This window comes from Panthera tigris, chromosome A1 (genome assembly GCF_018350195.1).
Source record: "Panthera tigris isolate Pti1 chromosome A1, P.tigris_Pti1_mat1.1, whole genome shotgun sequence".
Lineage (NCBI taxonomy): Eukaryota > Metazoa > Chordata > Mammalia > Carnivora > Felidae > Panthera > Panthera tigris.
Genome location: NC_056660.1, coordinates 101030288 through 101054369, shown reverse-complemented (window position 1 = coordinate 101054369; position 24082 = coordinate 101030288). Strand labels below are relative to the sequence as shown.

The 24082-nt window shown below is 39.0% G+C and overlaps 1 protein-coding gene and 1 long non-coding RNA gene across 4 annotated transcripts in view; one reads left to right on the top strand and one right to left on the bottom strand.

The window, feature by feature from the left end:
• CEP120 (centrosomal protein 120) overlaps nt 1-24082 on the top strand; it is a 74105-nt gene that overhangs the window by 38238 nt on the left and 11785 nt on the right. For all 3 annotated transcript variants that reach the window (XM_042982838.1, XM_042982849.1, XM_042982856.1), the window contains exons 16-19: nt 4223-4315; nt 5488-5649; nt 7966-8088; nt 15081-15179. In XM_042982838.1, the coding sequence (XP_042838772.1) occupies nt 4223-4315; nt 5488-5649; nt 7966-8088; nt 15081-15179 (477 nt within the window). The remainder of the gene's footprint in view (nt 1-4222; nt 4316-5487; nt 5650-7965; nt 8089-15080; nt 15180-24082) is intronic.
• On the bottom strand, nt 660-2464 carry LOC122237814. Its single transcript, XR_006216464.1, has 2 exons — nt 1980-2464; nt 660-905 (listed from the first exon to the last, which is right to left on the bottom strand). It is a non-coding gene; the product is annotated as an uncharacterized LOC122237814 (long non-coding RNA).

Here is a 24082-nt window from a genome sequence, read left to right as displayed (position 1 = left end):
TCTAGTTAGACTCACGTATATTAGTATTTCGTAATAAGTTAATATTTTTAGCTTATGTGTACCTAATGATTTGTATCATGGTGGGGGGCGGTTATTAATCTATCAGTGTTTTTTGGTCATCTTTTGGAAGCAGTGTGGAAGGATTATTTTCACTGTGAAAGAGCAGATTATTTTTGTGGAATATTTTCTTTTCATAAAATAATGCATCCTCTGGTGTTACACATAAACTTTTTTCCCAAAGAAATGAAGCTTTAGTTAACCTTGAAGCAATTAATAGTCCACCAGCTCATTTGGGGCCTTTGGGGTCAAGTGAAATATTTGTAACTGTACCAAATCTGTATTTTCAGAAACCAGTGTCCTGGAAATGACCTGGTTGTCCAGATTGACATGCTAAACCCAGTGACAGTTGAAGACACATTCATTACTTGACAAACTTAGGACTATAACATTCTGGTCCTGTGTGGCCTTCCATATAGCTGAGATCATCTTTGTTCTGTCTTCTACATGACTTCCCATCAGATGGCTGAAGATCGCTATCATATACCTACCAAGGAGGGAGACCTTGGTTCTGCATTAGGGAATAGGAGGAAGTGTTTCATGGATAAGATCATGCTTCCACTTTGATAAAGATTAGTAGATACTACCACAGAGACTCCAAGGGAATTCCAAACAAAGAAGTTGGAAATAGGCTCGGCATTAAGGAAATTGTAGGTAGCTTGATATAGGAAGAAGGGAAGAGAAGTCTCAAGAAATAAGGTGGAGACGTCTATGGCATGTAAATGATCTTCTGTTTCATTTTGAGGAGATTAGACTTGATCCCGTAGACGTTCTCAGCCAGGGTTTCCTGGGAGAATTAAGCCATAATGCCTGTCAGCAGGCACTGTTGCTGGTGGATTCACTTCCTCCTGTGCTTCAGCAATGGTAGATTTGTGTGCCATTAAAGAGAAGATGGAGAAAATAATCAGATCATTTTTTATGTTCTATGGTTCAGATGATAAAACCTGCTTGGGAAAGGTAGAAATTTGATAAACTTATTTTTTAAATGAAGATTTTTATGTAAGAGAATAAGGAAGTGAGATCTTCATTTTAGAACAGTTGTTGCAGAATAGAGGAAGGTGGATCCAAAGTCAGGAAGGCCAGGGAAGCAATAATGAGTTGTAAAAGAAAATAAAGGCTGAACAGGAATAGCCATGATAAGATGAAGGAGGAAAGACAAACAGGAGCTAGAGAAATGGAGTTACGGAGGTTTAAGGTCTCAAGCCTTAAGGGATATTCAGTGCTACCCTCGCATCCTACTGCTTTCCCTAATCAATTCCTTCTCTTCCCAGAGTGGTTCTCAGCCAACCCTCCCTCATCCTCACCTGATCGGATCTTTCCCTTTCTCAAACATTTCCTCAACTTGACTCCCCTTCCTATACTTTCCTACTCTTCTACTGAATTCACTGGTCTCCCCTTGGCAATTTTCATGCTGGAACTTTTTTTTTCCCCCCTCAGCCTCTGCTGGCTTTATTGGCTTGCCCCAAAGCCCAGTCCTTGAACCTCTTTTCTATTTTTACACTTCTTCAAGTATTCTCATCCACTTTCTTAGCATCATATACAAGTTAAACACAGTTATTCACTGTGTGTGTGTGTGTGTGTGTGTGTGTGTGTGTGTGTGTGTCTATCTCCAACCTCTTCACTGGACTCTACATTTGGCTGTTCGGGTGCCTATACTACACTGCCAACTAATTCTCTGGTAAGCAAATCAAAGGGAGCATGTCTAGAGACAGGCTCTTTGTCCCCCTCCTGTATAAATTTGTTCCTGTTGATCCCCATCTTAATAAATGGCAATACCTTTTACTGAGCTCCTCAGGCTACAAGGCAAGTTACCCTTGACTCTGTTTCGTTGCACATCTAGTTTGTCAGCAAACTCTCTTGACTCTGTATTGAGTACAGATTCTGGAGACGAACCACTTTCAGCCACCTTCTTCACTACTTACCTTAGTTTAAATATTCCTGATCTCTTTCCTAGATTACTACAGTTACTTCTTAACTCAGGATTCTGTCCTCTTTCCTGACCCCGGTAGCTTGTTAAATCCATATCCACCAAGGTTGAGACTTTTAAACCAAAAGTCAGATTATGTACTCTTCTGCTTTAAACCTCTCCTACTCATTACGCATAGACTAAAACTCCTGTTTCTTACCAGGTCCTACACGGCCTTATGTGATCTATCTACTAGCTTCCTTTGTGACCTCATTTCTGTCAGCCTTCTATTCACATAGTCTGTTCTCACCAACCTGGCCTCTCTGTAGTTCCTCAGACATGCTCCCTAAGTCCCCCTCAGGATCTATAGAAGACTCTTTTGTTAGAGGCACTGTCTGGTCTCTGTTCAAAATAGTCTGAGTGAGGCCTTCTCTGATCATTCTGTCTTAAATAGGCCTTCTTCTGCTCCCAGGAGCTAATTATATGCTCGTTCTGCTTGTTTTCATCCTAGTATTTACTTAGAATTACGTTAAATATCCATTTCTATTTTCATAGTTTGTCTTCCCTCAGAATATAGGTTCACAAGACTTTGTTTTACCCACATCTCCTAGGTATTCAATAGGTATTTGTTATTGAAATGATTATGATCTCAGGTTTTTACTCACTTTTGAGTTTGAGATACATAGGGAATACTGGAGACAGAGATACAGATGTAATCTCTGGAGGGGGTTTTGACTTTGCAATCTGGTTTTGGAAGTGCTTAGGATATGTGATGGTAGGTAGTTAAGATCATCCCCTGAGGTCAGGTAGTAGGAGAGGAGACCTCCTGAGACAGAGCTCTGGGAACCCATGCATTTCGGTTGCCAGAGGAAGAACATTTGAATACTGACCCACCATCCTGTTTACTTACCTCTCTAGGACTTTTTAAGGAGGTAGGGCACACTTAGCATTTTTTTGAGATAAACCAAAAGTGGGTGGTAGATTGAACAGAATGAATAAGTAATGGCTCATGAGTGTCCAGCATGCCAGGCCTAAGTCATTGAACTAAAGTTTAACAAGGACAAATGTCAATTTCTGTAGTTGAAACAATCTTTCGGACAATAGGTATGTTGTTATAGTTATCCCAGGTTTAAAAACAAAAGCCTTAGGGATTTTCTTTGACAGAGCAAACTGTGATTAGGATCCTGAAATAGCAAGTGCAGGTTTAGACTAACGTAATAGGCACGTTGTCTTCATCTTGGGCAGTGGACATTCTTTGGCCTATGAAGTAGGGAGATCACATCTGGCTACCACATTTTTTAAAAAGACTTAATCTAGAATCTAGACTGTAGATTAGATCCAAGATGTTAGACGATGTGGAAATTGTAATTAATATGTGAGTAATAGCTGAAACTTGTGTTTCTCTTGGAGAAGAAAAAGTGAGAGGATGTATGATGGCTATTGCCAGACCAAATACGTGAAGATAGATTTTTTTTCCTTCTGTCTAAGGGGTAGAAATAAGATGAAGGAGGATTAAAGCAAGGTCTTATTAACTGTGGGAAAGAGAATGTTAGGATGGACCTGAAATCTGGGAACCGGTTGGTGAGAACAAAGAAATTGGTTCAGGAAGTTGCAGTAAAAGTGATCAGTTAGAAATGAAAGACAGAAAACCGTAAAAACTCCTCCATCCTGTGTAGGCTGAACTGGCAGGCGTCTTTTCTCTGAACGGGAATCTCACCGCCGAAGAGCAGGGCAGAACTAGAGGCCCCTGGAGATTAAGGTACTAGGCTTGGGGCCCAAGCAGGGAGTGGTGCATCAGAAGCAATTAGGAACTCAGTTACTGGAACTGTAGGAAAGGATCAACCCATAGGAGAATTGACTTGAAACTGACCAGCTAGCCGAACTAGCATCAGAATTCGTTGCAGGGAAGGAGTGTATGTGCTGAAGGGGGTGTCAGAGGAATACTGGAGTAGTAACGAAGGCAGATTTTAAAGAGCTAGGTTTTGACTACACATAAGATTTTACTAGCAGCCTGACTGCCCAGTGGGAGAATGACCTTCCTCTGGAAATTGAACGTCACTAGAGATACCCAAGCAGAAGCTAGAGGGATGCCCTCACTTAGAGTACTAGAAGGAATTTCTGCTCTGACTTGGTGGATGTAATTCATGAGTTTCCTATTCCCAGAACTTGTGTTTCAGTCAGTTATAATGTATGCATTGTTGGATTTGCTTGTGTTTTCAAAGTTGGGGAAAAGATAATGTGTCTTTTATTATATTTTAGGTGGCTGAATATACTGTCCTAGAAGGAAAACTTCAAAAAACCCTAATTGACTTAGAGAAACGAGAGCAGCAGCTGATCATTGCAGAGTCAGAGGTAATTGTATGTCTTTATTTCCTGGAATCCATGCACGAGGTACATGCTATTATAAAATATATTTCATAAAAAGCGTTTCATGGAAATTGTCTTGTAGGCATGGTGGAGAAAACTGCTGTTCAGCAGAGGAAAGCATCTTTGACATGTCAGAATGTGAGGAATACATAGCAAAGTGTTTGTTATTTGAAATGGTTAATAGCCGGCCAGCCAGCTTTGGCTGACTGCTGCACTCTGCGGAAGTACACTTCTTCCCGGGATGTGGAGGGACTGGATAGTCACACTGCCCAGAGCATAGAGAAAACATAGCACAGGCTGAGGGGCCTAGAATTCGGATGTCATTCTCAGTAACAAGGGAATATCCCACCTGCTTGTCGATTAAAGGTTAGAGCCCAAGGATGGATAAAAACTTCTGTTAATACTATGCCTAGTTAGCATTTTTGTTAGGTCTTGATAAATTTTACCCTAAATATTTATTTCAATTACTACATAAATCATTTCAAATTATTAGAATTTCTTCCACATTAAATTTGTATGCTCCTGTCCTAACCACATGTGTTTCTTAAAATTTTTCTCAGCATTTCACTCTGACCTGATCCTCCTACATTTTCTGGAATTTCTCAATTGATGTTTGGCCTTAAATGTATTTGTTTCCAATATGAAGGCTCTGTTACTTTTTATGTGATTAGGCAGAATAGAAGAAATTTCTAAAGAAGAAAAGGAACATGGGTATATTTGCTTAGGTAATACAGTGGGTTTTACTCAAAAAGGAATTTTAAGTGATTAGGGCCTTTTCAATTGAATTTATATAAGTCATATATGGAGTTTTGGATACACTTTGTATTTTAGAATTAAATGATGATGGATTAGCAATGTGGGTTGAAGCCCTGTGTGCTATCAGCACAGAGCCCACTTGGGGTTCTCTCTTTCCCTTTCTATCTGCCCCTCCCCTACTCACACACTCGTGCACTCTCAAGAGTAAATAAATACATTAAAAAAATTTTTTTTAATGTATAATTTCAATTGTGCTTCAACATGAACTCAGACAATGGAAAAGGATATGAAAATAAAATTGTAAATATTGTAAACATTTGTGTAGAAGGATAATAGAATATTGAACAGCATACTGTAGCTGAGCCTTTAAGCCAGCCTCATAAAGACTCACTTGTTTTTAGGTTCAAAGAGAAAGGAAGGAACTGAAATCAGAACGTGACCGGAACCTGCAAGAACTTCAGGACTCCATCCGCAGGGCCAGAGAAGATTGTGTTCACCAAGTAGAACTAGAAAGGTTAAAGATCAAGCAGCTAGAAGAGGACAAACATCGCCTGCAGCAGCAGGTGGGATCAAATAGTTGTCATCACTTAGAGTTTATTTGTTTTGTAGGAAGAGTTCACTGAAAAGTTAGAGAAATTCACAGTGGTTTGAACTATTGATGATGTTGATTGCACCAAGATGCCGATATACTTTATGCTGGCTCTTGTTTTCCTAAAACAAAGCTAAAGACTACCTTGGAATAATTTTCCTTCCCTTGTCACTATTTGCACAAGATTGAACTATATTTCAGGTAACTCAACATCTTTCTTTCTGATAAATCGCCTTTTGGCCAACATCTTGTGCATGTGTCACTGGACCAAATTCAGTTAAGAACGCCGGTTCGTGAGTGCATCTGCGCTCCTCACCTTACTCTCACCTTTCGGCCCTTCCCACCCCACACCCCATCCCCTTGGCTCCAGCCCCTTGTCAGCGAAGCCACCAGTGGCTCATCACTTTGACTCCCCCTCTTCATCAGACAGCTCCAACACTGTTGGACTTCTGTTGTGTATTCTCTTCTTTCCCCTTCTTTAACCCCACTCTCCTGGTCTTCCTCTACTTTCTGGCCACCTCTCAGGCTCCTTTTCCTTTTCCTTTTCCTAACCCTCCAGTATTGGACTTCCTCCAGGCCCAGGACTTACTTTGTACTAAACAATCGTATTGCTGCCCATGGCTTCAGAGAGAGTCCCCTTTCTAAGTATGTCCCAGACTGACTGTCTCTTTGATCATTCTATCAGTGAAAGGTGATGAAGATAAGTGTCTATATTTCAAAATATAAAAGCAGTTCCCAGAGCTCAAACAATCTGTGTCACTTACGGACATTTAGCAAAAGAAAAAGCCTAGTGTGCCGCATAGCTTACTTCTGCACAGCCTGATTTTAGGCACAGTAATTGTTTATGATAATGTCTCTGGGACACTTGGGTGGCTCAGTCGGTTAAGCATCCAACTTCAGCTCAAGTCATGATCTCATGGTTCATGGGTTCAAGCTCTGCCTCGGGCTCTGTGTTGCCAGCTCAGAGCCTTGAGCCTGCTTTGGATTCTTTGTCTTCCTCTCACTCTGTCCTCCCCCGCTCACACTATGTCTCTCTCTGTCTCAAAAATAATAATAATAAAATAAAAATTTATGGTAATGTTTCTGAATGGTAGAAACAATACCAAATTTTAAGTCTGTTAGCTTTCATTTAAAACAGAAATAAATGAGAGAGAGAGATGCTTGAGAAAGGTTTTTTTTCCAAATTGAAAAGTCAAAGTTTGGATATTCAAAGACGTAAACTTCAGCCATAGGAAGACTTTGCAGGTAATAGAGTACCTCATTACCTAAAGATGCTAGATAAACTAAACCCTAATTAGAATTATTTGTGCTTACTGGCATGAAACAAGAATTGATTATTGATAATTTAAATTCCATTTTTGCCACCAGTTTTCTCAGCATTTCAAATTTAGTTAAGTCTTATGTCTTAGAAAGTAGATAAATGGGTTTATCTAATGATTGCTAGAGGGTTATGGAAGGCATCTGTAACAGTCCTTGTTTGCATTTGATTAAAAAAAAAAAAAAATCCCAGATTTGAAAAGAACATTCTTATATTCTGTTTGGTTTTTTGTTTTGTTTTGGTAGTTTTGAAAGTGTTCTAAGGGAAATTATATATAGAGTGTTGAGTCCAGGTAAGTCTCTGTTTTATTTAATTTTAAAAAGTATTGCCTGCTTTCATCAGAGCATTATTCTAGGGGATGAATAGATCTGAGAGCTGTTCATGTCTCTGTCGCTGACTAGATCCTGGGCACTGCCGAGCTGAGCTTCCGAAACCCTCAAATGTCTTATCCACAGAAATGAAGGGGTTGAGTTAAATCATCTTGAAATGACTTTAACTTGTAATAGTGTTTGAATTATGAAACTTTCACAGTTTTAAATTATAAGAACCATAAATACCGTGCTAAAATTAAGCTTTTTATTTTTATCGTCATTAGCTGGTATATCTAATGTGCATAGTATTCTCGTACACGTGACATCTTAAGGGTATAGTATAAGTATTTTTATAAAGTGACTTTCATTTGCCATCTAAAATTGAGCAAAAATGTTCTCATGATCCTGGTTTTCTAACACATTTCCCACTCTTAAATAAAAGTTTTTGTATATTGTTAATTAGTTGACTCACTAAATTTTTAAGATTACTAGAAATCTTAATTTTCCTCATTATGCTTTATGGATTTTCTAAATTTTCTACTATAAACAAGCTTTACAATAAGAAAAAAAAATGACTGTTGAATTCTGTAGCATTGAACTTTGCATACTGGTCTTTTTAAATGGCTTTCATCCTTTTTTTTTTTTTTTTTTTTTAATACAGCTTAATGATGCTGAAAATAAGTATAAGATTTTGGAAAAAGAGTTCCATCAGTTCAAGGATCAGCAAAGCAACAAACCAGAAATCCGCCTTCAGTCTGAAATAAATCTACTCACCTTGGAAAAGGTACCCGTGTCAGTTTATGGCAATTTAATTCTGATAATTTATAAAATCAGTAGGTGCTATTTGAATATAAAATGTACTGACATTTCACTGTAGTATTCTGATATCAAATAACAACAGCATTTGAGACACATGACATTGTCAGTACTTGAATTTCTTGGCTTCTATCAGTTACAGCATATACTAACTAGAGTTGTTGGTTGCACAAAACAGAAGTGACTATCTCTAGAAATAAATGAATCCACAGAACTCTCAGGAAGGCTAAAGAACAACTTCCAAAATATGTACAAGAACAGGGGGAAGCACAGCATGGCCTATCCTGTCCCAAAACTGTCTCCTCTTGCTATTGTTGGTGCTTTCACTGCCACTGCCTTATCACCTGATTTCTGTATTCAACAGCCAGTCTTGCCATCGTGAATGCTGACTGCATATTACTTACTACCCTGTAGATTCAGTGCCCCAGGTAGGAGCATTCGTATCAATCACAAGACTACGCTCTCCTCTGAGCCCATCCTATTTTGTTTCTTGTGGTTGGAGGCCAGGTCCTGCCTCTAGTTATATAGTGATCCTCTGCAAACGGGAAGAATGTTCTGCTTCTAGGCATTAAAAAATGTGTACTGTCCAAAATGTGTAATGTTAAGTTTGACAGTATGTGCTGTTGCATTTTATCGTTTAGTATTTTTTAGGTATTCTTAAAAAGATACAGCCTACCCAAAAAATGACACAGGTAATAAGAGAATAATTTTCAGAAGTTACAGGATTTCATGGTGTCAGCCATGGCCTGTCATTGTCCACTGAACATTCTATTGAAGGCTTCCTTGCCTCTTTTCCGCTGCAGATGTAGCCACTAGGGGGCACTATCAGAAGATTGGTAGGGGGTGTCAGGAAGTTGCCAGGGTAGTTCGTTCTTCTCTTTGTCTGTGTGCTTCCCTTCTCTCTTAGTAGGTGCACCTTTTTATGGTTTCCTCTCTGGCTAGACACCTTCTCTCCAGCTTGCCTTGGGCTGTCCCTACTGCATGAACAATCCGTGTTTCTGCGTTCCTAGTAGGAAGAACTGTTACCCATGGTACTTGCTGGGTAACTATGGTTACTGGGTAACATATGGTACTCTCCATGCAACTATGGTTGCTGGGTAACATATGGTACTATCCATGGCCCCGGAGACGTAGGGCCTGGCTGCTCCTGCTTATCACTGGTTGCCTCATCCTATCCTCTCTAGCATTTGTGCTTTCCTGTTACCTGTATAACCAGTTTCCTGGCAGAATGCTAAATGACAGAACTGGTTTTTCATTATCCAGCGAAGATGCATGCTCCTGGGCGCTGTGCTGAATGATTTAAAAACGTTCAAGAGAGAGTCAAATAAATGAGTCCTACAAAGAGGCAGGGAACTTACCCACATAATTAAAGTGAAAGGCAGGTAATAGCTTACCATACTATCTAACTCTCTCTTACTAAATGCCGTGAACTCAAAGCGGAGACAAAGCTACTTCTGAAATCAACACATGAGGTAAACTAAGAAGGGAGACTAGATATAGAATCTAAAGGGCACATTAATAAGTGAATGTGTGTGGGAGAGTATTCCAAGAAGTATTCAAGAGAACTAGAGGGGTTAGAAAGCCTATTGCATATTTGGGTAATAGCTTGACTAGAACTTGGGAGTTTTAACTATTGTGGTAGTTGTTGGAAAATAACAGGGCTGATAAGAGAATGCTAGAAATTAAGATAATTTGTGGCCATATGTGGGGAAGACCTTAGATGCTAAGTTAAAGAATTTGTATTTCATCTGGTAAGAAAAGTCAGAGATTACTCTCAAGTGTATTACATTGGCTTAATGGATGTTAATAGGAGTGAAGAATTTTCAGGAAGAACTTTTTGAGGAGGTTGAAAGTTGTAGAGAATTACGGTTCTAGGCAGGTTCCATTTGAGACTCTAGCAGAAAAAGTTGAAGCGGAGCAGTTCACTGAGGGGTTGAAAATGGGTAAGTATGGGACGCCTGGCTGCTTCAGTCGGTTAAGTGTCTGACTCTTGATTTCACCTCAGGTCATGATCCCACAGTTCATTAGTTTGAGCCCTGCGTCAGGTTCTGTGCTGACAGCTCGGAGCTTCTTGGGATTCTCTCCCGGACTCTCTCTTTCCCTCTCTCTCTCAAAATTAAATAAACCGTTTTTTAACAAATAGGCAAGTATAGTAGGAAGAGAGAAAAGGGGGTAGAGATAAAGATTTGGAATCACTGGAATAAACTAACTGCCTTGGATTTAGATGAAATGGTCTAAGGTGTCTTTAGGAAGGACACCCAGACAAGTTGGTGGGAACTACGGCCTCAGGTACAAAAAGCAAGAGTCAGAGAAGGAGGCTAAAAAGATCCAGAGACCTAGTAAAGACAGTCTAGTGCAGTGCTAAGAGGAGGGATTTGGAGAATAAGGAAATAGAAGTCATCTCTTATGACAGCTAAGTCAAGAATGGTTGAAGAAGGGCCTTATGTTTTGCAGGTAAGAGATTTTGAAGAAGCAAAACTGCAGAGGGTTATCAAAGTTTGGCATTGAAAAAAAACCAGGAAAATATGTAACCTGGGGGCTTCACGTTATTAAAACCTTATATGGTAGGTGGAAAATCTACGAACATATACATATACAGAGATATTTTTTGAGTGAGCCAGAGAGGGGCAGAGGGAGCAGGCCCAAGGCCGAGCCCCACGTGGGGCTTGATCCCACCACCCTGGGATCACGACCTCTAGTCAAAGAGTTGGACTCTCACCTAACTGAGCCTCCCAGGTGCCCCTGAATATTTTTAGATTGAGGATAAGCAATTAATAGCAAGAAGAAATTGAGCTTTGAGAGAGGAGGGGATGAATGGACCAAAGAAGAGTCAGTCTTAGGAAGTAGAAACGCTATTTAAGAGGCAGAAAGGGTGAATAATACGTAGAAAAGCTGGCGACAAGAAAGGGTGTGGTAAAATAAGTTTTTTGGGGGTTGACGCAGGTATTAACCAGTTTGTTCTGCTTCTGAACTCACTGACTTGCTGCAGCCTGTCCATTGCCACGCTATCTCTGGTTCCTCTTCTTACCCCACGTGCACTTAACTGCCAAGCCTTGTTGATTCTGCTTCTTACATACCTGGAAAATCTTTTCGTTTCTCCATTTCATTCTTGGGCCTTTTGAATTTCTCTATCAGTGAACTTGAATCCAGTTGGACATTTTTAACCCCTCTTAAAAAAAAAAGGTGGGGGGGGGGGTACCTGGGTGGCTCAGTTGGCTGAGCATCCGACTTCGGCTCAGGTCATGATCTCACAGTTCGTGAGTTCGAGCCCCGCGTCAGGCTCTGTGCTGACAGCTCGGAGCCTGGAGCCTGCTTCCGATTCTGTGTCTCCCTCTCTCTCTGCCCCTCCCCTGCTCATGCTCTGTCTCTCTCTCTCTCTGTCAAAAATAAATAAAATTAAAAAAAAAAAAAAAGTTTATTTTACCTATTTGGAGAGAGAGAGGCTCTCCCAAGCAGTCTCTGCAGTGTCATCACCAAGCCCAACGTGGGGCTCAAACCCACGAACCGCGAGACTGTGACCTGAGCCGAAGTCAAGAGTCGGTCGCCCAACTGGCTGAGCCACCCAGGTGCCCCATAACCCCTCTTTTGATTAAAAACAAGTATTCAACTATTTCCCTGTTTACAACTGTGAATTCTGTGGTACCTACCAAAGATAGCTGAAGTGCACAGACACTAAGCGTCAAAGAGTATTTTTATTTTACCTTCAGAGACCACATATCTCACAATTAGAACCTTATCTTTTGTGAATAGAAAGTTGGTAACTAGCTACCATAGAAATACATTTTACGTGATTTCTTTAAATCCCGTTTTCCAACTATACTTCTACCAAAAGGATAAAAATCCCTCAACGTATCAAAAATGTAAACAGTGCCATGAACTTGTGAAGGGCAAGGGGAAAAGAAATGAATAATTAAACTGCCTCTGTTTGAGACCCAAGGAACTCATCCAGCATGTTTAAGTGTTGAGTAAAACACAGCTTCTCAGCTCCGGTGAAAATTCTTGGTAAATTTTGTTTGGAGCCAGAAGAGGGCAGAATCTTATTTCTTATTGCTAAGTAATAACAAAGATATAAACGCACAAAAAGAAAGACATAAGTGAAAAAGTATCTTATTCATTGTATAACTTCTGGTTATGTGAAATAGAGCACATTTGCTGATTACCTATTCTCTTCAGTTTAACCGAAATACTTCAATTTTCACTGAAATGGTGTAAAATAAGATACAGTTTTACCAGATGTAATTCTTCATTCCTTTTATTAAAAAGTCAAGAATAGTTTAAGATTTGCTTTTAACTAGGAGTGTCTCTTAGATGGCTTAAAAATAATTAGGTTTTTAAATAAATGAAATATGGGAAACAATATAGCAGGGCAGACTGAAGTTGAAGATAAATGCCAAAATTTATGTATTTATGATTATTTGGTAGCTACCATGCGTCCACCCCTGTCTTAAGGCAAAGGCAAAGATGAGAGAAAAAAGAGGAGGAAAAGTACATGATCCTTCCGGGACCTCGCTTTTAAAGAGGTTGTAATAAAATTGGAGAGATGCCTCAAGGAGCCTGAAGTGACTGTGTGTGATCAAATACCAGGGAATATGATAGAAACTCTTTGCAGTTGAGAAAATAGTTTTAAGTAAGCAGAGAAGAAAGTGACAGGCGTAGGAAGTTAATTGGGTGATGAGGGGTGAACCAGGACACCAACCTACGGGCTGGAGTAGAGGGTTTTTTGTTGAGGAACACCAAGGAAATAGGTGCGGCAAGTAGGACAGAAGTTCGATTCTGGAACACCTTAAAACAGGCAGAGGAGTGTAGGTTCAAGCCTGCAGGCAAGTAGCAGCAGCGGCATCTTTGAGAGTAAATTGACCTGACAGTGGTTTGCGGGATTTGGAGACAGAAAAGTGTGGAGGCTGAGGAGACTGGAGAAGATACGAACGTGGGCTAAGGAAAGGGCAGGAGCAACATAAAAGAATAAAACTGCCAAGTTCTCCGAGGGAGAAGTCTCTGTAGTTCCTTGTGACAGTGGGGAAGAGGGCATCAGAGACAAAGACCGTGCCATCCACTGAGCAGAGAATGAGACTTGTGGGCCTAGAAACAGGGAGACAGAGAACGAGTGAACACGGGTTTGTGCTTTCTGCCTGCACTGGCCTCTGAATGGACTCTGGGTCCTGAGGTGAGTTTTCACATGAGAAATCTGTAACTTGGTTCATGAGGTAAGTGAAAAGCTTGCCCAAGCCTTAGATCTACTCAAGAGGAGAGGTTTCAACTCAAGGTCGTTGAATGCCCTGGAGTTCTCTCAAATCTTTAGTTGTGTGCATGTTTCTGGGAACTGGGTCCCCTATGTTTCCTTAGAATCACAGAGGCACCTGTATTCTTAAAAAAAAAAAAAAGAGAAGAAAGGTTAGGAATCACTGATTAGGTCATAGGAATGCATTAGAAAAGTGGGGTTTGAATCTGAAATTTGCAAACTACGTTTTTTTTTTTTTTAATTTAACTGTGAATATGCAAATATGATTTTGATAATCCTGGCAAAACTGATAAAACCTATCCAGCCTTTTCTATTGAGTCAGTCCATGGGATATACTTGATCCCTCTGGGGTTATCCCTTCCTAACCCTCATCCTTGGGCCAGTCTAGGCTACCAGACCTTCTCCAAGACCCAGGGACATGATCACTTTTATAATTAAATACTACCCTTTTATCCCAGCAATATAAAACGATTTTTGCTATTCCTCTGACTTATGCCCTACTGTTAAATTACCAAGTAATATGTATAAATCTTTGGGGCACAAGTAGAAGAGGTCACCTTTGATAATCTCAGAGTATTTATTCAACTTAAGACATGTAAGTCTAGTTGTGAAATGTCAACACCTTTAAATTCAAGCACCAGGGATTTATAAAGCAGAAAAGACCGTGACTCCGTGAGTTCATATATTACTGCAGAGAATATTCTGGTCTTTTGTGAAGGGAATTTGGCAATCTGCTTTTCCTTTCCTTTTATTTTCATACACGTTTTCTGAAGTTTGAAGTTTGGGACTGTGCCTTTGGTTTGATGTTCCTGCAAAACATGAAGAGTTGTGTGTATGGGAAAAACTAGACTTGATATAAAAAACTTAGACCAGTTTAGAGTCACAGTATTGTGCTGTAATTCAGGCAGATTATTACATTATCACTTAAATAGTAAAACCGTCTGTTGGCTTCATGAATTTGTTTGGTACTTGGTTTGAAACACTGAGAACGTACATTCCAGAACATCGCCAAGTTGGCTTCGGTTCATGCACAACAGATTGCCTGCTGCAAGTATAAATAACCATTTTTTTAATGGAATCACTTTCATGTTTTTCTTTATATGTTTGAGGAAAAATAGAAAATCAAAGTTAGTGTTATGAGGAGCATTATTTTTCCTACTCTCAGGTTTATTTTAACATTCTTAAAATATTTTCCCCTTTGTCCTCTTTCTCAGTAAACTGCTTTCTGATAAAAGATCTCCCTGCTCTCAGCACTCTCCGAGTTTTGCGGCAATAGAGTTCTAAGAGTATCTCTACTAGCTCTCGGGGTTGTAAGACCAAGTTCCATCTCATGATAGGCCCCCAGAAGGAAGAACTAGGTTTCTGAGATGTCGAGTGCCAGCTAAATTGGAATGCTAACAGTAAGGACTGCTTTTTGTAAAAAATGAATGTTTTGCACTCTATACACGTTTTAATACATTTATAGTAACTGTCTGGAGGTTAAGACTGATTCCGTTCCTTTCAGTATAGGCTGTTAGGCAGTAAAAATACGACTATATTTTAAACAAGAAAATGTTCATGTGCCATAATATTTATAGTAAATTATATAACAGTTTTAGATGATGTCGTATGTTACACTGTATAAACTCTTTTCTTAAGCCAGACTCTTTGTATATATTATCTTTCAGTGATTGTACACAGTGGTATAGTGTTTCACTTGATACGATTTTAATCACTGTTAGGTTGAACTTGAAAGGAAGTTGGAATCTGCAACTAAGTCTAAACTACATTACAAGCAGCAGTGGGGACGAGCTTTGAAAGAACTTGCCAGACTTAAACAGGTATGTAGTTTATAGCTGATGATGGATTCTTCTTTTTATGTCTTTTTCCCCTTGATTCTTTAAAAGTATGCGTATTTGGCAATAGCTATTACGTTCATATGTGGACATTTGGATCTGCAGGGCTATTTTTGAGATTATTAAAAGATTGTTTTCTTAATAAAAGAATTAACTCTTAGGTCCCTTTTTTTTTCTTTTTTTTCAAATTGGCAACTGTTGTCCTCCCCAGAAGAAATTAGGAATGATTTCTTTCACTTTCACTTATAAAACGGCCATTTTTTTTGTCTTAATTTCTTTCCATTGAAAGTAACTTTCAGAAAAGAAATTTCAGAATAACTGAAAAAATTTAACATGTCCTCCAGCTGAACAGCTGATTTCAAATGTTAGTCCTAGAAGACCTAGTCATTTACTCAGTTAAGAAAAGGAATCACAGACAATTTTTGCACAATTTTACAAGAATTTAAAAGTGATAGTGGTTTCCTGAATTCTTCTTAGACTTCTTTTTTCTTCTTCTTCCTACTACTAAATAACAAATGCCATAAGCCTCAGGAGAAATTAATCTTATTTTGGAGTGAAGTTTGCTCAAATGATTAAGATCAATTAAATGTGAGCAAGGTTTTTCTTTAGAATCGAATCTACTTGACCTAACCCTTCAAACTTTTGCCTTTCTTTAATGATCAGTTTATTCAGAGTGAAATTTGGCACATAGGGTCTTTCATAATTGTATTTTTTTTCTCTGTCTCCATGACCAGCAAATGCTATTAAACATCTCTGTGGTATTGTACTAAACACCTACTGCTCTCAAAGAGAGGTATGTACAAGACCTCAGGAGAATAAACAATACAGTTTGCCTTAATGTAGCTCGTCGAAGAGTTGAGATTGTAAGCATAACAGAATATTACACGAAGTGAAAGTATTTTATAAATGTTCACAGGATCAAGGACAGATGCGTGCACTGAGGGCCTCCTGTATTCACAGTACTGCGACAGATTTATTGGTGTATGTAAAACTTAAGTCTTTCCCTCAGAGAGCTTGCAATTTATTAAGAGGGAAGAAAATTATAAATGTAACATTTATATTTAAGAGTGAGAGCTGTGACAAGAACCATCCTGAGGAGGCAGGACGGGAAAGTACATCTATTTAATAGCACTTAAGTAGGACGCTGTGGAAGAGGAGTATTTGAGATAGACCTCTGGTGAGCTGGTTGTGATTTAAGAAAGCAGAGAGGGAAATGCTATAAATGTAACCAACAAAATGAGTATAGCAAACATGCAGGAAGGTGGAAAGCAGAGACTCTACTTGGACAAGAGAGGAGGGTCAATTTTAGAGGTAATTTCAGGTAACCAGGACTGGAACTTAAGTGGGAACGTGACACACAGATTCCTGGGGGAAAAAAACCCAAAACATGGTTTTGGTAGATTGGTATAGCCCCGTTTTTACCTGATTGTAATGCAAAGTAGAAAGTTGAAGATGATGCCAGAGGCTCAAGCCTCAGTGTCTGCAAAGCGAGTTTTCCAGTATGGAAATAACGGTAGTAATACAAGGAGGAGAAAGGACTTGCGAATGTGGACATCTTGACTTTTGCCAAAAGAAATTCAGCAAGCATTCAGAAATATGCAGCTGGTATTGGGAGGATGATTGGGCTCCTTGCAGATGTGAGAATTTAAGCTGTGGTAGATAAAACTGAGCATTCTTAGGTTTGCAGAGGAGGCCTGACAGCTGATGATGGAACCAACGGGCAGAGAGCAAGAGGGCGGTCATGATTTCAGGCCCCTCACACCTTGTCATTTCATCCTAACCAAGATCGCAGTAGAGCTGGTAACTGAATTTCGATTTTCTAGATGAAAGAAACGGAGACTTAGGGAATTTAAGGAAGGTGCACCAGATCGCACAGGTCACGAGTGAGAGAGCAAGGATTAGAGCCACTGGACTGGGGTCCCGGCTGTTTCCCCTTTATGCTGGTATCAGGTTATTCCATGGAAGCCAAATAATGAAAGAATTTGGAGGAGAAGAAAGTGAGCCCTGGAAGGTTTTAGGGATTTCTGACACAGTATCCAGGCACAAGTCATGGTTTGGCACATCCCAGCAAGGAAAATGGCATCAGTGACTGTTAGACCAGCTCTCATAATGAGAATTGAAGTGACCTCGAGCGAGAAGAAGCTCCAGTCAGGATGCCAAAGTACGGAGAGGAGATGGGGAAGAAGTAGAAAATGGTGCCTGCCATTAAAGAAGTTACACAGTGAAGGCTCAGAGACTAAGGGAATGAATCATGGGGCATTAGCAGAACCAGTAATGAAAAGGTGGAAAAGTGTGAGCGTTGAGGAGGGCATTTCCTTTGGAGAGAGGAGTAATCGTTAATGACTGAAATGTCTCCTTCCTGTCACGTGCATCCCCGTACCCTTTTGTTACCTTCTGAATCTTCCCATTTCATCCATTCTTTTACATTTACCCCCTTGCCTAAAAAGCATGGGCAGATAATTTTGCTGTTTGTTCCTAGTAGGAGAGGCTATCACGAAAGTCAGATGCTTCCCCGTGAGTTACTTTATGTATTAAGAAAACGGCGTTAAATTTAGAATTCAACTCTAAACTATTTCTTCAAGAAAAGAGCCTCCTTCTTTGAGTGCAGTAATCTTCCTCGAGACTAATTCTGTTCCTTATCCCACTAACTTTCTGCTTTGGAAACAACACTGTAAACAACCTTTAGGTCACTAGGAATCACTGATGTTCCACAGACGACATTGGAGGTTTGGTACTTGAAGAGCAAATATAAGCCTTTGCCATGACCATCCCAAATTGTGCTCTGCCACTAACTGTTCTTATAGGGTTAAAATTAATAGCTTCATCAAATAGGCACAATTCATATGTGTGAAAGTACCATATTTTTCTAGAACTTTTTATTAAAAACACATTTATTGTGTTTGAATATAAAATTGGAATCCTCTATCTGCTTTTGTTCAGAGGATTGTTTGTGCAACTTCTTGTTTAAATTGGATTAGTACCATGTTAATTTTACATTGCCTCTGGTGAATAGCCACGGGGCTATAATCTCTGCCAGTAATTTGTCACAGCAAAATCCTCTGGAGGGCCATACAAAACATTTGTGTAGTACGGATTAGATGGGGAAAGCCATATCTTAGATTGTTAATAAATGTTAATGACAAAACCCAGCTGGTAAAGCTTGGAAATAAGATCTAATGCTAGGTGCCTATTGCCAAAAGAATGTTTAAACAGATTTCCATTACTCAAAGGTGACCCAGTACAGTCAATTTGTGAATTAAAAAAAAAAAAAACAAAAAACAAACATACTCTTCTAATGATTTAGGGGAAAAAAAAAATCGTCTAATTCCCAACCTTAAAAGTCTGTGTTTCCAAGCTGTAAATTTGTTGTTGTTGTTCTTTGCTAACTTGGGGAGGTAACAGCTGTAAAAAAAACAACAACAACAACAAAAAAAAACCAAACAAATAAACATAAATGGGTCCTAAGTTAGAAAACAAGGAATGATACCCAGACATTCTGGATTTGATATCTTTGGTACAATGTGTAGCACAGATCTGAAAGAATTCTGATGGTGAGACATCTAAGGGGAAATTTAGTTGTTTCCGCCCCACCCCCAGTCTCCATGAAGATACACTACAGAAATATTTTTAAACCAAAGGTTTCATTGTTTGACAAATACTCAAGATTGTCACTTTAATTTTTTTTTCTAAAAAGATGTTTAAAAATATTTCTCATCACCTTAGAAAACAATTGTGTAGGTTGAATAAAAGCTACTCCTTTTGGAAAATAAATCATTAAGAGGTATGAATTTGTTCGTGTAGAAAATTTAACGTTTTCATTATGTGAGATAAATTGAAACTAGGTCCGCTTGTTCCCAAGACAGGAAACAGAACTAAGATTTTGGGTAGGATGTGGGTCCCTTACCATATTTGTGCACAGTAGATCTGTTTAAAACTAAGCTCTGATATATTTAGTTAAAACAACACAGGCTTCATTGGCTGACATCAGCACTATCTTGTCCAGTCTCCTGCTTATCCACTCAGGGTAATTAATTTGATTAATTTATAAGTAATTTAGCCAAGGATGGGATGTAAATCTTTGTTTAAGAAAACAGTTGGAGGTCCAAGTCTTGGTTAAAAACTGTGTCTTGAAACCATCCAGGCCCTCCTACTGACTTGTCAGCTCTGGGTTATTTTCAGAAAACTTGACTTGAGTTCCTTAGTTTAGTTGTAAGTTTTTCCCACAGACTTACATGGTATGTGTGAGCGGGAGAGTAAGTAGTGGCCACTTTTTAGCCGCTGTTTAGTCTAGTGTATGCATGTTTACATCTCCTCTCTGGATTTATAGGCAGCTCAGGCAAAATAAAGATTATACTCACTTGATTGAGGAGTCTTTAACCCAGAGCACCTGGCAGCAGAGAGGATTTCTTTCTGTAACCTCTAATTTTTGTGTGTGCATGTGTGATCAGTATTAATGCCATATATGTGATGAAAAATTCAAGGCGTTTAAAGGCTTGTCTTCTGTGTTTTAGAACTAGGATGTTTCAAGTCTTATAAAATTACAATTTTACAAAGTAACCTAACCTAACATAATTGGCTTTTATTATTTTTTTCTGCTCGTAATTATGCTTGCTTATTGTAAACAAAGACAAAGTTTGCAGCACTGCATAACACAGAAAATAAAAATCACCAGCCAGAGGTAACAACTGGGTCTGTTTTTGCCGAGCTTTCTTTTCCTTTCTTTTTTAATAGTTGCTTTTTAAAAGAAATAGACCATAACAGTCCAAAGAGGGAAAGAAAAAGAAGATGGTTATGCACCCTACCCGCCCCCCCCCCCACCCCCACTTCTATTTTAAGAACCAGAGCACATTATCAGTGTTCTGGAAGCCTTCTGTGCCTTTGCTCAACTGCATCCTCTCCAGAGGTAACTACTTGCCTAAATTTGGTATTTATTCTCCCTTTGCTTTTCTTTACGTTTGTGTGGTTTTAAACTTTATGTAGATGGACTCATTGCCTTTGAATCATTCTCTTGTCTGCCTTGTATGACTCAAAATTGGTTTTGAGATTTAGCTATGTTGAGGCAAGTAGCTATAGTTCATTTTTATTGCTTTATAAAACAAACAGATGAACATAGCACATTTTACCCAGTCCTTTTTCAATGGCTTTTTCCTTTAACTTAGAACAAGACAACACTGAAAAGTTTTGAATTTGTCCGAGTTTCTCTAGTATTTATATCAAAATGTAGAGTTTCTGGTAATAAGGGTCGCTGCTTTCTAACGCTTTGCTAAATAGGGCAAAATTACTTTCCCAAGTGCTTGTACGACTCTTGAGTTCCCAAGAGTGGTGTGTAACTGTTATTCTTCATATGATGTCCAACACTTGGCTATTATCACATGTGTTAATTTTTTCCAGTTTGGTGGGTTTGAAATAGTGTCACTTTGTGGCTTCGGTTTTCCTATCCCTGATGACTTACTTGGAGCAGCTTTTCTTTTGCATATCAACCACTTGTCTTTCTTCACTAAGGAATGCCTGTTAATGCCCTTTGCTCAATAGAAGTCAACAGGTAATCCAGATTTTAGAGTCACCAGATGCCAAGTTTGAAATAACTGCTATTACTGTGTTCTAGAACAAAGGTGATATGATGGGGAAATGGAATAAAGAATTAGAATATTTTGAATAATGTAGAAATTGTGGAACTGAGAAATATTTTAAGTGATATGTAAGAATGTAAAAGATGAGTTAACAGCAGATTGGATGCAGCAGAACCAAGGATGTGTGAAGTCAAGTCAGTAAAAAGCATCTAAGCTGAAACAGAGGGGGGAAAAGGATGGAAAAAATAGCAAACAACATGAGTGACCCCTGAGATAGAGGATATGAGATTGACCACCATTTGTAACTACGGACCCTGTCTTCGTCTCTTTGGGCTCCCATAACAAAATATCACAGAAATTGGTTTCTCACACTTCTGGAGGCTGGAAGGCCAAGATCAGGGTCTAGGCACAGTCACCAGTTCATAAAAGGCCACCTTTTTGTCAAGTCCTCGTGGAAGAGGAGTCAGGGAGCTCTGCTGGGCCTCTTTTACAGGGGCAGCAGTCCCATTTAGGAGGGCTTACCTTCATGACCTAATCACCTCCCAAAGGCCCCATCCCCTAACAGTTCAAAATGGGGATTAGGTTTCATAACACACATTTCCCCAGCTATCTAAAAGTAGAGCGTTCCTGTGAAACCTCTCTTAAGCAGAAATGATGCAAAGTAAAGAGCATCCCCAGCTTACCCACAGTTGGCCTTAGACCACTTTGCTCTTACAGAAGACCTACATTTGCATGGTAATGGTTTTCAGAATAGCCAAAATCCTCTTTGGATTTATTTAGCAAAAATCGATACTAATGTAGCTTTTTCTAAGTGTCAAACGGCTTACTTCCAACTTTCAGAAAGCAGGGAAACCTAGATGTATTGGGGGAGACAAACATGAAGCCTCTAGCAACCCCTCAGAAAAAGAATGGGAGAGAAAGCAGGATTTGAAGAGATACTACATGAGAATCTCTAAAAGTGAAAAAGATAGCAATTCATAGATTCAAGAGTGTTTATGAACTCTAGGAATAAATACCAAGTAAACCATACCTAGGTTCATGGTAGCGGAGTTGCCAAAAAGCAAAGAAACCCTTAAGAAGATGGGGCTAGAGGGCGACATAGCTTTCATAGGAGCAGCAATAAGACTGACAGATGACTTTCCAGCCGCAGGATAACATCCTTAAAGTATTGCAAGAACAGAACTGCCAACTTAAGGTTCTCTTCCCAATGAAAATGTTCTTCATAAATGACAGTGACAGAAGGAAGACTTTTCAGAGTGACAAAAACTAGGAGACTTTGTCATGGCAAACCTAAAGTAAGAGAAAATAATTTAAGGTGTTCTTCAGAAGGAAAATGATCCCAAATGAAAACAGGAGAATAAACAGCAATGGAAATAAATGTCTGACTAAAATATAAATACGGATTGTAGAAAGCAACACTCAAAATATTTGTTAGTTTTAAAATATAGATAGAATTAAATTTCTTGACAAAAACAGAAGAACAAGAGTAGAAGAGACGGATAGAGTTAAAATGCTTAAAATATGTTCCATTATTTGAAGTTGTCAAAGGACTGATTTGTGTTATTATTTGTAAATGAAGAGTAAAAATGAATGAGAAGCTGATAGAGCAGGGGAAATGGAATGACAAAGGATTAGACTAACCTAAAAAAAAAAAAAAAAAAAAAAAAAAAAAAAAAGAATAACCCCAAAGAGATAGAACAAGTACAAAATACCAACATGTAAAGATTGCAACCCAATATATCACCAATGACTTGAAATATAAATGGACTAAATACTGTCATTAGAGACCAGTATTGCATGAAAAACTAAACAACAGTATACCACTCATAAGGGATATAGCTTAAATGTAAGGATATACAATGGATAAATTTAAAAGAGGGAGAAGTATGTATTATGTTAAGACTCATCACAGGAAAGCCTATCTAGCAAGACTTCTATCAGGCAAAGCAGATTTTGGGGCAAGAGCCATTACCGTAGATAGAATGCTCATGATCGTAAAAGGGTCAGTTCACCTGGAAGATGACAGCAATTCCACATGTGTATGCACCTGACAACAGCCACAAATTTAGGTAAAGCAAAAATCTATAGAACTAAATGAAAAATAGAAAAATGCATAATAATGGTAGATTTTTACCACAACTCTCCTGGGAACTGATAGAGCAAACAAGAGAATTGGTAAATATTTAGAACGTTTAGACAACACAACCCTTGGTATACAGAATATTTTAGCAGAAAAGTCCAAAATACGCGTTTTCTAGTATACATGGAATATTTAGCCAAATTGCTCATGTGCTAGGTCAAACCATTCTCAATAAATTTCAGAAGATTGTAATTTAGAATATGTTCTGTCCAGAGTGAGATTAAGCTAGAAATTAATGAAAAGATAATGAATATCCTCAAATGATTGAAAATTAAGTAGTATGCTTCTAATTACCCATAGCTAAACTGGAGACAAGTGAATTTAGAAAATATTTTGAACCAAAAAATAATGAAAATATAGCTTATCAAGACATGAGATACTTTTTTTTTCTTTGAGAGAGAGCACACAAGAGCAGGGGAGAGGGGCAGAGGGAGAGGGAGAGAGAGAGAGAGATGGAATCCTAACCATTGTCCCTGCTCAGCATGGAGCCTGACGCAGGGCTCTGTCCCATGACCTTGGGATCATGACCTGAGCTGAAATCAAGAGTCAGATGCTCAGAGAGGGGTCAAGATAGTGAAAGAGCATGGAGGTTTTTTTGTGTCTCCCATCCCTGAAATGCAGCCAGATCTGCACTAAACCATCTTGCACATCGAGAAAACTGATTTGAGAATTAACATAACAATCTGCACAACCTGAACCACAGAATGCACCAGGTACACGGCACAGAGAAGTGAACTGGGGGAGAGAGAAGCTGTGGAAGGCAGGGAGCTGTTTTTGCTTGTGGAGAGAGGACAGAGGCAGGGGGAGAATATGGGAAAGAACCCCCCCTCCCTCCAGAAAGCAGCTGGAAAGAAGGTAGAAGAGGAAGACAGGAAATAATAAAGATTAGAGAGGAAATCAGTGCTCTCGTAACCAAAAAAAAAGAAGAGAAACAAAACAAAACAAATCAGTAGAACAGATCAACGAAACCAGGAGCTGGTTCTTTGGAAAAATTAAGAAAACTGATAAACCAAAGCCAGTTTGATCAAAAAGAAAAAGGAAAGGGCCCAAATAAATAAAACCAAGAAAAAAAGAGGAGAGGTCATAACCAACACAGCAGAAACACAAACAATAATAAGAGAATATTATGAGCAATTATATGCCAATAAAATGGGCAATCTGGAAGTAATGGACAAATT